The 15,522-nt window shown below is 38.4% G+C and overlaps 1 protein-coding gene and 1 long non-coding RNA gene across 4 annotated transcripts; one reads left to right on the plus strand and one right to left on the minus strand.

Moving 5' to 3' along the window:
* Positions 1-55: 55 nt before the first annotated feature.
* mcmdc2 (minichromosome maintenance domain containing 2) lies at positions 56-9,114 on the plus strand. The gene is made up of 14 exons (XM_072657997.1): positions 56-152; positions 1,743-1,873; positions 2,598-2,657; positions 2,751-2,946; positions 3,032-3,154; positions 3,571-3,672; positions 4,005-4,133; positions 4,258-4,495; positions 4,899-5,104; positions 5,451-5,617; positions 6,946-7,125; positions 7,801-7,943; positions 8,555-8,664; positions 8,948-9,114. Exons 1-14 carry the CDS (start codon positions 56-58, stop codon positions 9,112-9,114), a joined length of 2,049 nt encoding a protein of 682 aa, XP_072514098.1.
* Positions 8,814-14,553, minus strand: LOC140536285 (uncharacterized). 3 transcript variants are annotated; one of them, XR_011977589.1, is made up of 12 exons: positions 14,482-14,553; positions 12,699-12,746; positions 12,361-12,409; positions 12,070-12,118; positions 11,695-11,748; positions 11,426-11,474; positions 11,142-11,190; positions 10,757-10,809; positions 10,478-10,526; positions 10,181-10,235; positions 9,810-9,908; positions 8,814-9,088 (listed from the first exon to the last, which is right to left on the minus strand). It is a non-coding gene; the product is annotated as an uncharacterized lncRNA (long non-coding RNA). The 3 variants fall into 3 exon arrangements; XR_011977590.1 differs by having other exon boundaries at positions 11,695-11,958; XR_011977591.1 differs by having other exon boundaries at positions 9,810-9,932; positions 11,695-12,118.
* Positions 14,554-15,522: the final 969 nt, after the last annotated feature.

A 15,522-nucleotide genomic window follows, 5' to 3' on the forward strand; every position in this document is an offset into this window, starting at 1 on the left:
TAGTCCGTCGGGTCTGAGGTAACTTGGCGAGCTATATTTCATTAGCTAACAAAACATGGAAGACCTTCTGTCTCTGAAAGAATCGATAGTAATATACTTGGACCGAAGTGGAGGACTGCGAAAACTAATTGAGACATGCAGCTCTTGGAAAGGTGATCAGCGCTGGCTCGGCGAAGCTGGTTGTTTAATTAGCTGCTAGCTTAGCATAAGGGCTCCTGTCACTGACGGGGCGACATTACGACCATGACTAGCTAGTGCTAACGATCTTCTCTAGTTGTATGATTTAGAGGTTCTGCTGTGTAGCAGCTACACCCGTTAGAGCTTCCCATGCATTTAATACTAAACACTAAAACATATCTAGATAGATAGATAGTTTAGGATGAACGTAGGGTGACCATATTTTGTTGGGGGTTTTTTTCACAAAATAAGAGGACACTGGGGACACGCGGGAGTCCGCCATGGTTTGCTAGGATATTGGCGGGGGGCTTCGAGTAGGCCTCAGTTGTAGGACCGTGGCAGGGTGTGTAGGAAGGGTTACACCTCTCTAAAAATCATGTACTGTGTTAATTAACATTAACAGAAATATTCACTCATTTAAACGAACTAATAAATAGGCTAATAAAATGGCATATATTGCTATGTCGATTTAAAAAAAAAAAGTCTTAGCGCTATATTAATATAATAATAATAATTTAAAAAGCACGTTTTTCATGCCGGAGTAATAATAATAATAATAATAGTTACATCAATAATAAAAAAGTCAGTTAAGTCTATAAATGAGTTGTGTTTATTGTAGCTAGTGGAGTCAGACGATTAAAACGTTCAATCGCGTTAATCACAAAATATTATTATATTATTATTATAAGTTAAAATGCTGGCTAGCACATACTTTAAGTTGAGTTTTCTTATATCTTAGAGTAGTTTTGAGAACTTTAGCCTCGGGAAAAAAAGCCTTAGTGTTGAAAATGCTTTAACAAGGTTTTAAGGGATAAACGGAGGATCGGTCATTGGGCTGGATTAAGCTAAGAGCTAAGAGAGGGTCAGCTGTGTGTGTGAGTGACAAAGATACTGAGAGTTAGCTAGTTATGAGGTTTAATCCATTAATAGAGTATTAATCAAGTGTAATATATCCTCTGAGCTGAACAGTTGCGGCGCTGTGTTTACATCGCTAAAGAAAACCGGTAATACGCCCTAAAAAAGTGACCTACGGGAGGAAGTTGGGGCCAAACTTTGCGCAAAAAAGGGTTACCGCGTTAAAGTGTGCAGATTAATCGGTAAAGTGTAAACGTTGACAGCACTAGTGTGTTTACTTTTTGCCGTTTCGTTTAGTCCTTTTAGGCTGTGGTTATTCGGCTATGGTGGGAAACAGCTTGACCAATGGTTGATGTATTTGCAGGTATATGTAGACCAATAGTGGCGGTGAAAAGCAGGCCATCCTACACAGTTTAAAAATCCCCCAAAAGATGACATGTTCGGGAAACGAGGGCGTGTGGTCACCCTAATAACCAGGCGCAGGAATATGAGTCTAACACTAAACCTTTAACTACATTCGCGATAGCATGTAGCTCTGAAACTGTTTATTCTTCTCACTCTTCTTCTCAGATATCAGAGTATTAATAGTGTCAGTATACACAAAAACAGTTTTATGGAACAGTTTTGAAGGGTCAACTGTTAACAGTAATAATGGGACGATATGTTGTGTATTTAGCATGAAAACACGCCCTGTGTGAAATGTTTTTCAGAATCGCAGCAGGAAGAAGCTGTGTATCGCTTCAGTTTCGATGTGAATCCCACTGATGTGCTTGAACTGGATGCCAGACTGGGAGACTGCATATTACACGACCCTCTGAAAGCTGCTTCACTTTTTCAGTCTGTAAGTTTCAGATAGGGATTCATAGAGGCACAGGGGGAATTCCTTGTATTTTTGAAATGTGATTCAGTATTTTATATTTTATACAAATAATTCAACCAAAGTGATTTGGTGTAAAATAGTATTGTAGAGGAACAGACTCAGTGGTGGTCGTATTTACCGTCAGTATGTGTAAGTATAATGTATAGATATTGCTATCAACAATGATCAGTGAACCTACACACATCTGCTGCGTGTTTATATGCAATAATGCTAAGTGGAAAACCTGAAATCCCTGCCCAAAACATATTTTAGACAAACATGAAAAAACATTTCATGCGTTTTGGAAATAAACCTCTGATTAACCAGGACTATAGTGTATTTGGTCCTTGTATGAATATTCATAATAGAGATCATTAGAGATAAAACAAAAGCACCACATGTAAGCTAGTTGTGTGGCTCTCTAGGTTGAAGGATATAAGTCTAGGCCAAAACCTAATCTTAAAACCTTCATAAAAGGATGTCTCAAGAATTAGGCAAATTCATTGTCATGTTATGTACTAGCTTCCTGAGACGTAGCTTATCTTCACTGCTGCAAACAATTTTAATTTTGTACGTTTCTCTAGAACAGCATTTTTCCATAAGAACAAAATAATTCTGCAGAAATTATAACAAATCTGTGCAATTCCCCTTTTAGTCCTTTTGTGATTTGCTCAAATGACGCTAAAATGCATTTATCATTTCACAGGTTTGTTATCTGTCTATAAAGACATTGTCACTGATTGAGCATACAGTTACAGAAAACCAGGTAGGCATGTGTACTGTGTTTACTTGTGTTAGGAGTTGTGATCATAAATGTATCAGTTAATGATCTTTTTTTTTTTTTTTTTCGCCCCCTGAGGTTTGTGTTGTTTTAAAGCCCACACACATGCCACCTTTTCCCCACTACTTTCTGGACTTCTCAGAGTTTCCTCGTGGGTATGGTCCAATGAGGCCTCTGGCAATGGAGGGCCTTGTAATTGCAATGACTCGGGTCACTAAATACACCCAAGGGGCCAGATTTCTCTGCACAGAAGAAAAATGCCCTTGCTCCAGGGGTAACTTTTAATACCTTATTTAGAGTGTGTATGTTTTTAGCACTTACACTGTCTCCGGCTATAGCTGTTGTCAATCTGCCACCAGGTTTCCACCACATTAGAGTACATGCTCCAGGGGCCACAGAGTCTGCTACCGTGAGGAGTGGCTTCATCTGCTTCCTATGCTCTTCACCACTTAAAGAAGATGTGAAGTCTCGTGTTTTAGGGGGTGAACAACCAAATGAATAACAACAGCAGATGTTTTTCAGCTAGATTGTCAGTTGCAGTTGTTTTGTAATTGGGAAAAGAGCATGAATAAAATGACAAGATGTAGTACAAGTGCTTTTTATTGAGGTCATGTTAAATTATCTAGTACGAATCAACTTTGACATCTGATGTTAATCAAGAAAAATAGTACATTGCCAATATTTATGTCTGATAAATACTTGCAGATTTAATGTCAAAATATTTCCCAGAAAGGATAATAAATAAACATATATAAGTATAAGAGATTTAACTTTAAAAGTGACTCGCTATTTAGCCAGAGCATAATAAAATGACTTAAAAAAGACCATGCAGAGCTTTGGAATTATAGTAAATGTGTTTGCTTTCGTATTTGATTCTCATTGTACCATTTATGCTTAGATAAGCAGCTAATTGAGCTTGTGCATGTGGGAGCACTGGATGTGTTGGGAGTCCATGATAATTTGTCCCTAAGATATCAATCTGTCACTCTGTTTTTGAGAGGTAAGTCAGGATGTGATATATTAACTGATAGTTACACAGACATGCATGTGTGGCTAGGACACTTAAATATGGTGGCACAAAATTACTGTGCCTATGAGATACAGTTTTTTTTGCCAAATGCAGTTTTCAGTTAATATTCTTGATAGGTTTTAAGTGCTCTTATCTGTTAGCCACTTTTTGGCATATTATTAGACAGGTCTATAACTCAAATAATAACAGAAATTGTTCCATAGACTGCAGTGTTTCTTTTGGGACCTGCATAAGCATAATGTATGTTTTATTAAAAGCAATGTACCATCCCTAAATACTGTTGTTGTGTTTCATAATTTTAGATGAACTTTGCAACTCCATGAAAATTGGTCAGGTCTATCGAGTGGTTGGGATACCAGCTCATGTACACCAGTGGCCCAACATTATTTGGAGCATAGAGGCCAGCAGTGTTCAAACAGTGATGCCTGAATGTGAGGACTTCCTTTAACTTTGGTAAAATAATAACACGCCTCCATGTTCGAATGAGTTTAAAGTTGCTGATCATACTCTGCCCCTTCACTCCCCACCATGTGCCCAACACACACACTCACACAGACCCTTGCAAGATCAGTGACAACTTCCATGCCTTGCATGCTGCCTCAGCCTGTTCTCCATGGAGATTCTCTGCCATTGTGGCAAACTCCTTTGGATCTGCAATAGTTCCGCCTGGCCTCTACAGCACTCTGAAGCTGGCACTGCTTCTCAGCCTGGTCCTAAATGAGGGGGAGGATCCTGATGCAAACAACCATCTGGATGTACTTGCACTTACCAGCGACACACTTATCATTGATAGGTATCCCTTTTTAACCCTTGAACACAACAGTAATATCACTGGAGAGTTAACCATACATTTTTAGACTTCTGTAGTATTTAAAACTTTTAGAGGCCCTAACAAACAAACAGAAATATTGTGGACCAAGCTGAGACTCTTATTACCTGCCTGTCAGTGCGTAGTGGTCTTTTAAGGATATTATGAATCCACATGCTTGGCTTTCTCTGATAAATAGTCATATAAGCAAAAAATAACAGTAAACATACTTATCTATACTTTTATTAGTGATATGGTTTGCGTGAGTTCCCAGGAGAGCATGGTCCCTTGCATTATATAAACATGTAATCTTTTCTTTGTTTACCTGAACATGAGATAACCGATGCGCCAGACAACTTCATTATTATTTGTGTGGTTTTATTTCAAGGTTGATGACATACAGTCTGGGCCTGGCTGGTCGAGGTATCCGTCATCCAGTTACTGGGGAGCTGTTTGCTTTCCTATCCAGAGATGAGCATGGGACAGGGATGGCCAACATCCATGCTGGTTCTGCAATGCTGGCCACTGGAGGCGTGTGTCTGCTGGGAGATTTAACATGCTACAAGAAAGATAGGATAGACACACTCCAGTCAGGTACCATGAGAAAAGAACAGCAAACCAGATTTAAACTTTGGGCCTTATTGACCATTTCTTACCCAATTTTCACAAATATTCTGACATTCACCAATGTGTTCTTATTTGTTATTTGTTCAATTTACAAGGACAATGACATCCATCATTATAAGAGCATGGCTAGAAAAGAATCTGCGGTTTAGAAACACGTTATGAATCTAATGGATGCTTTCTGTTAGGACTTAAGAACAAATATAAGAAAATTCTAAAGAAGATATTGGTGATTGAGGCCCATTATTACTAACAGATCACTCTGCAGGTCAATAATCTGTTATCATGGTTCATTTTGACTTTTGTGTCACCTCAGTGTTGGAGAGCAGAACAGTGGCTGTGTTCATTCCAGGAAAGAAGTATGAAGAGGATGCTGACCAGCAACTCTCTTTTTCTATCAAGTGTAACTTCTGGGCATTGGCTGGTGCATCAGCTCCTTCCAAGAAACCCATCAGACCAGAAAGTGTATTACTGGGCTCTGTGGTAGGTTGGCAAACATGAATGTCATGAACATGAGCATCAAACATGTTAAATTTGCTTTGTCCAGCAATGCCCTAATAGTATGGTATAATTAAAGTTACTGTGATTATGCATCATCTATGTTTGACTTTCATATGCTAACATATTTCTGATATTTTGCAAAAAAATAATTAAGATATCATGTTCTTCTAAATTTAGTCATTTCCAAATCCCACCCACTAGTAAGGTCTCTCTTTATTACACTATGCTGCCAGAGCTGAGAGGGTGAAGGATAGCATTTGCTTCCTACAAGTCACATGAGGTCAATCCAAGCCTCCCTTTAATAGCTGGTATTTATTTAAAAAACACCTGTAGTTAATTACAACACAAACATGACTTTAAATTTACAGACCACAATGGTAAATCTCCAGTATTGCAGAAAGCAAATACCTATGCTTTTTAAATACAACTCCATTTCCAAAACAGTTGGGACACTGTGTAAAATTTCAATAAATGTAAATAAAACCAGAATCTCATAGACCCATATTTTATAAACAACAGAACATAGAACACATACCAGATGTTGAAAGTAAAACATTTTACCATTACTTGAAAGCAGCAACACATTTCAAATAAAGTTGGGACAGGGGCAGCAAAAGGCAGGAGAAGTAAGTGGTTCTAATATAATATAATAAACCACATACTACATCCATCACAATAATGTAGTTTTGGTTTTATTTCCATTTTACACAGCGACCCAACTTTTTGTAATTGGGGTTGTTAAAGAAAAGGATAACTATTAGTGTTCTTTGTTTACACTGCAAGACCATGTCAAATTGCATATACATTGTGAATGCTTTCGCTCAATCTAAGACTTTTTTATATTGATTACAGTTGGATAAGCATTGGGGAGAGCTTGTGAACATGAGAGAACTGGATGTTTTTGGAGTCACTGATCATTCCTTCCTGAGATCTGTGGCTGTTTGTTATTCCTGTTATTTCCTAGATCTCGAGCCTAAAGTATAGTGCACAAACAAATTCTAGACCATGCAGTGCCTAGGTTTTGCCAAAAGCTTTTTTGTTGAACAAGGAGGGGTCTTCTCGTTTTGACCTAATGCTGAAAGAATGCTGCAGCAGTTTGGAGGCGACCCCACCTCTAAACATATTTAGTAACAGGAAGCGGAGACAATAATATCTTTCCTGGAGAAGCACTCTCATATGTCGATAGTTGAGTCTCAGTACACCCACTAACAATAATAGAAAAACAACAATGACTTTCATATCCTTAATATTACTGCCCTTCCAAGTACTCATTCAAACATCCACATTGCATTTTCTATATATGTCTGCAGGAGATGGGTCCAGTACCTCCACAAGTTGCAGAGGCGTTTGGACTTGTGATCCAGTGCCGTGAGCCAATAGGTCACCACCCACTCCTTCCTATGACAGTGCACACCCTGAGGCAGGCCATCTCACCAGGAGAGCCCCTTTACCCTGCATGCATGCAGTTTACCACACATGACTACAAAGAGGTTAAACCACAAGAATAGCAATCTTTCTTTTAATGATTAACCTTTCTGATCAAAACATTTCCTTTGTAAATTCAGTAATACATCAGTGAGTATCTGCTACAAATTCTTTTCTGGTAGAAACCTTTCTAAAAGGTTATTTTTAATATCTTTCGCCTATATATTTAGACTGCTCACTGTGCCCCAAATAACTGTTATGGAGATTTTACGGCATACAGCAATTGCAGCACACCTTTGAAGAATGCTAAAACACTGATCACTAAAAAGCTGATGCCCTTCATGCTAAATAAAATCAGATCCTCACAGCTATGCTTCAGTATCTAGTAGAAAGCCTTTCCAGAACAGTAGACAGTTACTCCAACAAAAACAGAATAAACATTTTTTGATACCCTTGGAAGAAACAATGAATATGTGACAATGAATCTCGGAAGAGACAATAAATACATTGGTGTCAGCACTTTTGTTCATATAGAGATCTTTGATTTGTCAAAACACCAACAAACTTTGTAATGAAACTGAGATTGGCCAAGACAGAACAAAACCTGGTTGGTGAGAGGGCTGTATTTGCATATTAATGTTTGCAATGTCCATTTTGTAAAAGCAAATTATATATTGTGCAGCCTTACTGTAAAGTACAATAGTTTAGAACTTTAATAACTTTCACCATCTCTCTCTCAGCTACTGGCTTATGCTCGGGGCCTGAAAGTAAATATGACCCCTGAAGCGGAGAAGATGATCCATGGCTATTACATGGCCAGTCGGAGGGTTCGTTCAGATTCCGCCCAGGGCTCCTCGGTACACGTAACATCCATCAAAGTGATGTAAGCATAGGCAAATGTAAATCTGCCTATTGATTTCTATTAAAAAAAGAACAAAGCAAGGAAAGTAAGAAACTTACTAGGCTCTGAAACACTGTCAGTTGGTCCCAGCTTTGGGGAATTAGGTTTTTGTTATTCTACTACAAACTACACACCTAATTAAGCTCTTAAACTGCATGATTGTTAACCACTTAATTCAACACTGAACTGTGTAGTTGGTCTACCATGAATTGAGGAAAAACTGCTGTAAATCAAATGAACACTTCACATAGTACCACTAGATGGTAGTCAAACCACATCTACACTTAATAGTTTGCCACCTATTTCAGATCACAATATAGGAGTATTATAGATTTTCCAAAATCTATAACCTTTGTTAATTTAAAGGATAATCATCCATGCTGACATAACCATACATACCATGAGTTAGGCAAGATTTTCTTTTCTTTGGATGTTCAAAGTTAATAGATGCTTTAACAATCATGTGCTTCATTTTGTAAATGACTCATTGTAGGCCTTTTTACCAGTTACAGTACATTGGTTTATTATAGACCTGTCTGAGCGTATTGAAGTATATCTAACTGTCAAATTTACCCACTTGTTGGTTTTGCCAGGGTAGCTCTTGCACATGCTCATGCTAAGCTTAACCTGAGGACAGAAGTTCTGGAAGAAGATGCAGTTATTGCAGTGCTGCTCTGTGAAAATGCAATGACTCTTAAACATGGTGAGATTATTTTTACAGCTATATAAAAACCTAGCCAATATTCTTGTTAGATTGTAAAAGGTCTGGTATAACTAATACCTCACTCACACTTCGTTCTAAAAGGTTACAGAACTATTCCATGGTAGTTGTCAGAAAAGAGCAGAAATCCATTAAAAAAAAACATTTATTTCAAAGAAATTTCTTAATATAAATGTAGCATTATATGAACATCTTAGCATCTCATTACTAGTTCATCTTCTATGATCAAATTGCATGTTCTTGAGAGTCTGCCTTGGGACTGCAGGAGCCTCAGCGCTTGTTATTCCACCTGATGCCTCAGTTCCTTGTGCCCTCTGTGACCTGGATTCCCTGCGCCGACGAGACTTGATCTTAAAAGAGTTTCATCAGCAGATCTTGCACTTTGTGTACACTTACGCACCAGGAGCTGCAACATACACCATGGAGGAATAGGGTACATCATTACTCATTACCAGCTAGTCCTGATTTCTAAAGTTAAAAAAACATTTAAATTAGACACTTCTTTTTAAACTAGGTAGAGGCACACAAGTTAGATGTTTCTGCACATGCATAATTAATAAATGGAGATCCCGCAAAGTTTATGTACAAATAACTTAAGTAAAGAACGCAACAGAAAAACAAGTACATTTTCATTTACAAGCTTCAGTTTAATCCCATGTGTATATTCATGTTGAACATAGAGCCAATTTTAATACATTTCCAGGCATTACACAGATAAATTTAAAATTCCTGTTCATGGATGCATTTGTCCTCAAGTCATTTTCTTAAAACAAAACACTAATTTCTAGGAAGAAAAAAAAGGAAAACACCCCCACACTAAAGTACATTGCATCACTGAACCACAGTTCTGGGAAGCGAAAGATTCTGCTGTTGAATGCTCATATTTCACATTAGTGAACCAGTATGGTCAGAGGGTTTAACTACCAAAACATGAAAATCAGCTGTCCAACAACCACAACTATTAAAATACTTACACTTAAATGGGCACCTTACATCATGGAAGTCATTAACAGCTTTTTGTTAACCTCATCACATTAGACTAAAGAGATATATTCATCCACTGCTGAGAAACAACAACTCTGTATGCTCAGATGGGTAAACAAATGTCAATTATAGTAGGCAAGTACCTATAGCATGTGCCTGAGTAGTTTGCATTCAGCTGGATATCTCCGCTTGCATCCAGAACTGCAGCCAGTTGAATTAATCTTCTTGCTCTCAATCAAGCACTGCAGAGATTCAAATTCAAAAGTCTGAAAACCATAGTGATTGAGCTCTTAATTCAGACAGTAACAGTAGGACTAATGTGCTATAATCAGGTTTTTGGTTCAGGTCTTTAGGCAATAGTATTTCCTACTTAATCTAGACATGACCACAAGCTGGCTTTTCAGATGGTCACAGTTTCAATAACCCACTCTGGTCGGACCGGTAAACGGCAAAAACATAAATCATGTGTGCAGCATCTTATGGCCACATTTTTAGCACATTTAAAATGACTTACCATGTCTTTAGACAGCCATGTTCAGGTCATCCTTTTCCAAAAGTCACTTTGATTTCTGAAGAGAAAAGTAACTTCTTAAAACATGTCCACCACCAATGACCCACATATGATATTAGCTCATGAATGATTCTGTTAGCAAAATGCTCAGATAATCACGATGTCAGCAACCCAATTTAGTCAGATGGGTAAACGGCGAAAATGTGAAAAATCATCATAGCTTTCACCAACAATCACTGCTACTAACTAACACTTTATAAACCTCAAACATCTTTCCAAACAAAGAAATGGACGACTCACATCAGAGATTACATCACTAGTAATCCTTTCACCATGGCCATATCCATCACTAGAACAATAAAAGAATGAGGAAAAGAAACGTTACAGCTTTTGTTAACCTGAAAACTGCAGTCTAAGGGTAACATTCATGCTTTAAATAAGTAAATAAGATACAAACTCAGATAATCACAAGATCAACAACCCAATTTGGTCAGATGGGTAAACGGCATAAACGTGTAAAAAATCATCATAGTCAGCATGTTTGTTCAGTGAGTGTTTAACAGCTGAGGTGTTCCTCACCTTTATGCATTCTGAATTGCAGCCAGATGAGAAAGTCTCCGCATTCTCAAGCACTGCAGAGAAGAAATTTCAAAAGGCTTGAGACTTGCTGAGATGTGAGAGATTCAAACAGTAATAATCTGAGATCAGAGCAGTGCACTTCAATCAGGTTTGTGATGTAAAATACGAAATAAAATTCACACTAGAGTAACACTTAATCTGATCTGACAGACATGATCATAAGCTGACTTCAGACAGTCACAGTATCAACAACCCAATCTGGTCTGATGGGTAAACGGCAAAAATGTGACAATCATCATATGTGCAGCATTTTATGGTCACAGTTTTGGCATTTTTCTTATATTAAAAAACAATATATATATTAAAAAAAAAAAAAAAAAATTACCTTGTCTTCACGAAGGGTTCAAGTCATCCTTTTCCAAAACCATTGTTTTCTGAGGGGAAAAAAAAAAAAAGCACTTTCATTTCAAACATCAATGACACCCATGATTAGCACATGAATGTTTCCGCCAACAAAATGCTCAGATAATCACAATGTCAACATCCCAATTTGGTCAGATGGGTAAACGGCGAAAGTGTGAAAAATCATCATAGCGGCAGCATTTTATGGTCACAATTTTAGCATTTATTTTATAATAAAATTAATTTAAAAAAAAAGAAGAAAGTTACCTTGTCTTCATGCAGGGTTCAAGTGATCCTTTTCCAAAACCACCGTTTTCTGAGGGGGGGGGAAAAAAGCACCTTAAATTTTAAAACATGTCCATTAGTGACCCACAAATATCACATGAATGATTCTGCTACCAATATGCTTAGATAATTACAATATAAGCAACCCAATTTGGTCAGATGGGTAAACGGCAAAAATGTGAAGAAAAAAAAAAATCATCATAGTCAGCATGTTTGTTCAGAGAGTGTTTAAAAGCTGAAGTGTTCCTCACCTTTATGCATTCTGAATTGCAGCCAGTTGAATTCAGTCTTCTCATTCTCAAGCACTGTAGAGAAGAAATTTCAAAAGGCTTGAGACTTGCTGAGATGTGAGAGATTCAAACAGTAATAATCTGAGATCAGAGCAGTGCACTTCAATCAGGTTTGTGATGTAAAATACGAAATAAAATTCACACTAGAGTAACACTTAATCTGATCTGACAGACATGATCATAAGCTGACTTCAGACAGTCACAGTATCAACAACCCAATCTGGTCTGATGGGTAAACGGCAAAAATGTGACAATCATCATATGTGCAGCATTTTATGGTCACAGTTTTGGCATTTCTTATATTAAAAAGCAAAATATATATTTAAAAAAAGTTACCTTGTCTTCACGAAGGGTTCAAGTCATCCTTTTCCAAAAGGATTGTTTTCTGAAAGGGGGGGGGGGAGGCACTTTCATTTCAAACATCAATGACACCCATGATTAGCACATGAATGATTCTGCCAACAAAATGCTCAGATAATCACAATGTCAACAACCCAATTTGGTCAGATGGGTAAACGGCGAAAGTGTGAAAAATCATCATAGCGGCAGCATTTTATGGTCACAATTTTAGCATTTATTTTATAATTAAAAAAAAAAAAAAAAAAAAAAAAAAAAAAAAAAAGTTACCTTGTCTTCATGCAGGGTTCAAGCGATCCTTTTCCAAAACCACTGTTTTCTGAGGGGGGAAGGGGAAAAAAAAAAAAAAAAAAAAAAAAAAGCACCATCAATTTCAAAACATGTCCATTAGTGACCCACAAATATCACATGAATGATTCTGCTAGCAATATGCTCAGGTAATCACAATATCAGCAACCCAATTTGGTCAGATGGGTAAACGGCGAAAGTGTGAAAAATCATCATAGATGCAACAGAACGCTAATAACACATTAAAGCCATCCAATTTGTGCACATGCGCCCATAAACAAATCAGCTAAATGTGAAATTCACTCCATTAAAAAACTTACCACATGAATTTGCAGATCAACACCAATGGTTCTCTGGTCCCACTGCAACTGCAAGAAGAAAACATGAATATTGAAAATATTTTCAAAGACAAAGTTTTTTTTATTTAAATAAATAAAAATGTTTGCCATCCTACCCTACACCTCAAAATGACCACTGACTAATTAGCCCTTTGTGTTAAAACTATTGATTTCACACCGCTGTATATAAGCAGCACTGAGAGAACAATCAATAAGTGAACCTGACTCTACTTCAAAAGTTGACTGATGAGCCAAAGGCCAAGGGGCACATGTAACACAGCTTGAAAGCACAGCTCCCCACACTAGCACAAAGGCCTTACCAAGGCTAGTTTAACTCAAGGTCAGGACCTCTACCAAGGCTGCAGATCCTCAGAGGGGGCTAAAAATTCATAATTTCCCCAACGTAGGTCATGTGAAGACCATTCCCAAACTAACTCTGCCTCACAAGGGACACGAGCTCTGGACATAGCCAGTGGACAATCCTACCAACAGCAGCGCAAATAGCAAAGGGCCAATTTATCAATGTAAGTGGGACACTCAGCTGCCAACATGATTTATAACAGTACTGCAGGGATATTTAACACAGCCTGTTGAACAAGTTGGGTCATGATTACAACATTATTTGGCCAGCATAAATAACAGATCACCCACTGCTCAGCTCAAATTGGGCTCATACACTACTCTAGTTCTGTGGAAAATGGGCCAGGCTGAGGATGTCATCTTCCTACTTTCACATGCAACCCATGTGCTATTCACATAACTCATCCACTCAAAATCTCTAAAAGCTTTTTCTCCTCACCCAATCAATGGTGCAATCATGCCATTATCTGGGAGAGGAGCAAATGCTTTGAGTTGTTAAAATGTATTTGACCGTAAATCAGCACAAAAAGCATATGCATGCTGTTTAATGCCGTTTCTATAAAGTTTGCAAACCAGCATGTTCAAGTTATACACCATTCTTCTCCCTCCCCCCATTTCTAGTCTTAGTAAACTGAGCCACATGGATTATGAATAGGATTGGGCCAAGTGCACTGTTACACCCATGAGGCTATTATTTTAAGGCCAAACACAATTTTGGGCAACTATTCTCAGGCTCAGGATGGAAATGTAGAAATTAGGACCAGATTACCACTGCAGAGAAACTCTGCAAACAGTCTTTTACAGAAGCATTTGGACACATCCCCAATTATGCATTAGGTATTTTTTAAGTTGAGAATGCAGATATTATTATTATTATTATTATTATTATTTTTAGAGGGGCCATTGGGGCAAAACTACATACTATACTAGCTAACGACACTAAAACTGCTTAAGGTAATTTTTACAGTATGGTAGTATTCAGCTCTCCACACAGGGTAAGTAAATCGCACCTCTGTACGAAATGTCGTGTATAAAACACAGCCTGGTCCGTTAGTCAGAGAGAACGCTTAGGCCCAGGTCTCTGGGAGTCTTGGGAAAGGGAAACGTGACCACCACGTGGTCCAGCCTCGACCCAGAGGACTGACTCGCCATGTGGCTTTTTTTTTCACCATCGAAAGCTCAATCTAACAGAAAGGTGAAATGCACTAAATATAAACCCCCAAATCGACTGACTAAAGTAACTAGTGCTACTTGAGTTGTATTATAACGCCGCACCGTGATTCGAGTGCAGAAACCCACCATCGTTTAAAGAAATTAGCCCCTTACTAAAAATAACGCAAAACGTGCAGCACTGACTTAACTGCAGGTTCTGCATCGCTCTGTAACCTACTGAAAGTTATTTTACCTGATCAGCGGGAAGCAAACGTGCTCTGCCGAGTCGACGAGCGCAACACCCCTCCATCCCTGCGCCCATGCTGGAAGAAAATGGAGGTCGCGCAGGCGCGTTTCACTGCTTCAGCGGAGGGCTTGCTCCACGTGTGCGCGTGCGCAGTAGAGCGAATAGCCATCGACTGAAAACGTGAATGATTTTCTATAAAAGTTCATCAAAACTCCTTCATTCACGGCTTTTCCAGGTCTGTATGAATCATTATGCTAGTTTGAATTCATAAATGCAATCGGACGCATTTTAATCAATATAAAGACAAACAGTCAAATGCTGGCTATTTGTTGGAATGTAAAAGATAAGGGCATTAGCTTAAATATTGTTAATAAAGGATTGCTTTGTAGATTAATTATTTATTCTCACAAATGATGCAAATGATATGTTAAAAGCTTTTCATGCACTGTATTTAGTGAAATTAACCCTTAATAAAACATTTAGGGGTGTGCTGGCTGTTCGCTGTTTATTAGTTAGTCTCGAGATCCCCAATAAAGAAATATATATTCTACACTGACTTCTGATATCTGCATCTACCGATAGAAAAATTAAACACGTCTATGCTATTTACTACTGCTGTTAAAATGCAAAAGGACACTTTTGCATCACCGTGTGATTTAATCATCAGTGACTAACAGAGGAATTAACTCTCTGTGTGTCCCACCCGTAGGGAAGCCACTCTAATGTCTGATGTCTTTTCTGCACATCTACCGTCTGTGCCATTTAAGGTAAAGGTGCACGTATTTGTCACTGTACAGTGTAGACTGTACAGCGAAATGTGTCCTCCGCATTTAACCCATCTGGTAGTGAACACACACTCACATGTGTTAGGGTACACACACACACCCAGAGCGGTGGGCAGCCAACTCCAGCGCCCGGGGAGCAGAGAGGGTAAAGGGCCTTGCTCAAGGGCCCAACAGTGGCAGCTTGCCGAGCCCGGGAATCGAACCCACAACCCTGTTATCGATATCCCGGCGCTCTAACCGCTGAGCCACCACTGCCCCATTT

The sequence above is a fragment of the Salminus brasiliensis genome, chromosome 1 (genome assembly GCF_030463535.1).
Source record: "Salminus brasiliensis chromosome 1, fSalBra1.hap2, whole genome shotgun sequence".
NCBI classification, from domain to species: Eukaryota; Metazoa; Chordata; class Actinopteri; order Characiformes; family Bryconidae; genus Salminus; species Salminus brasiliensis.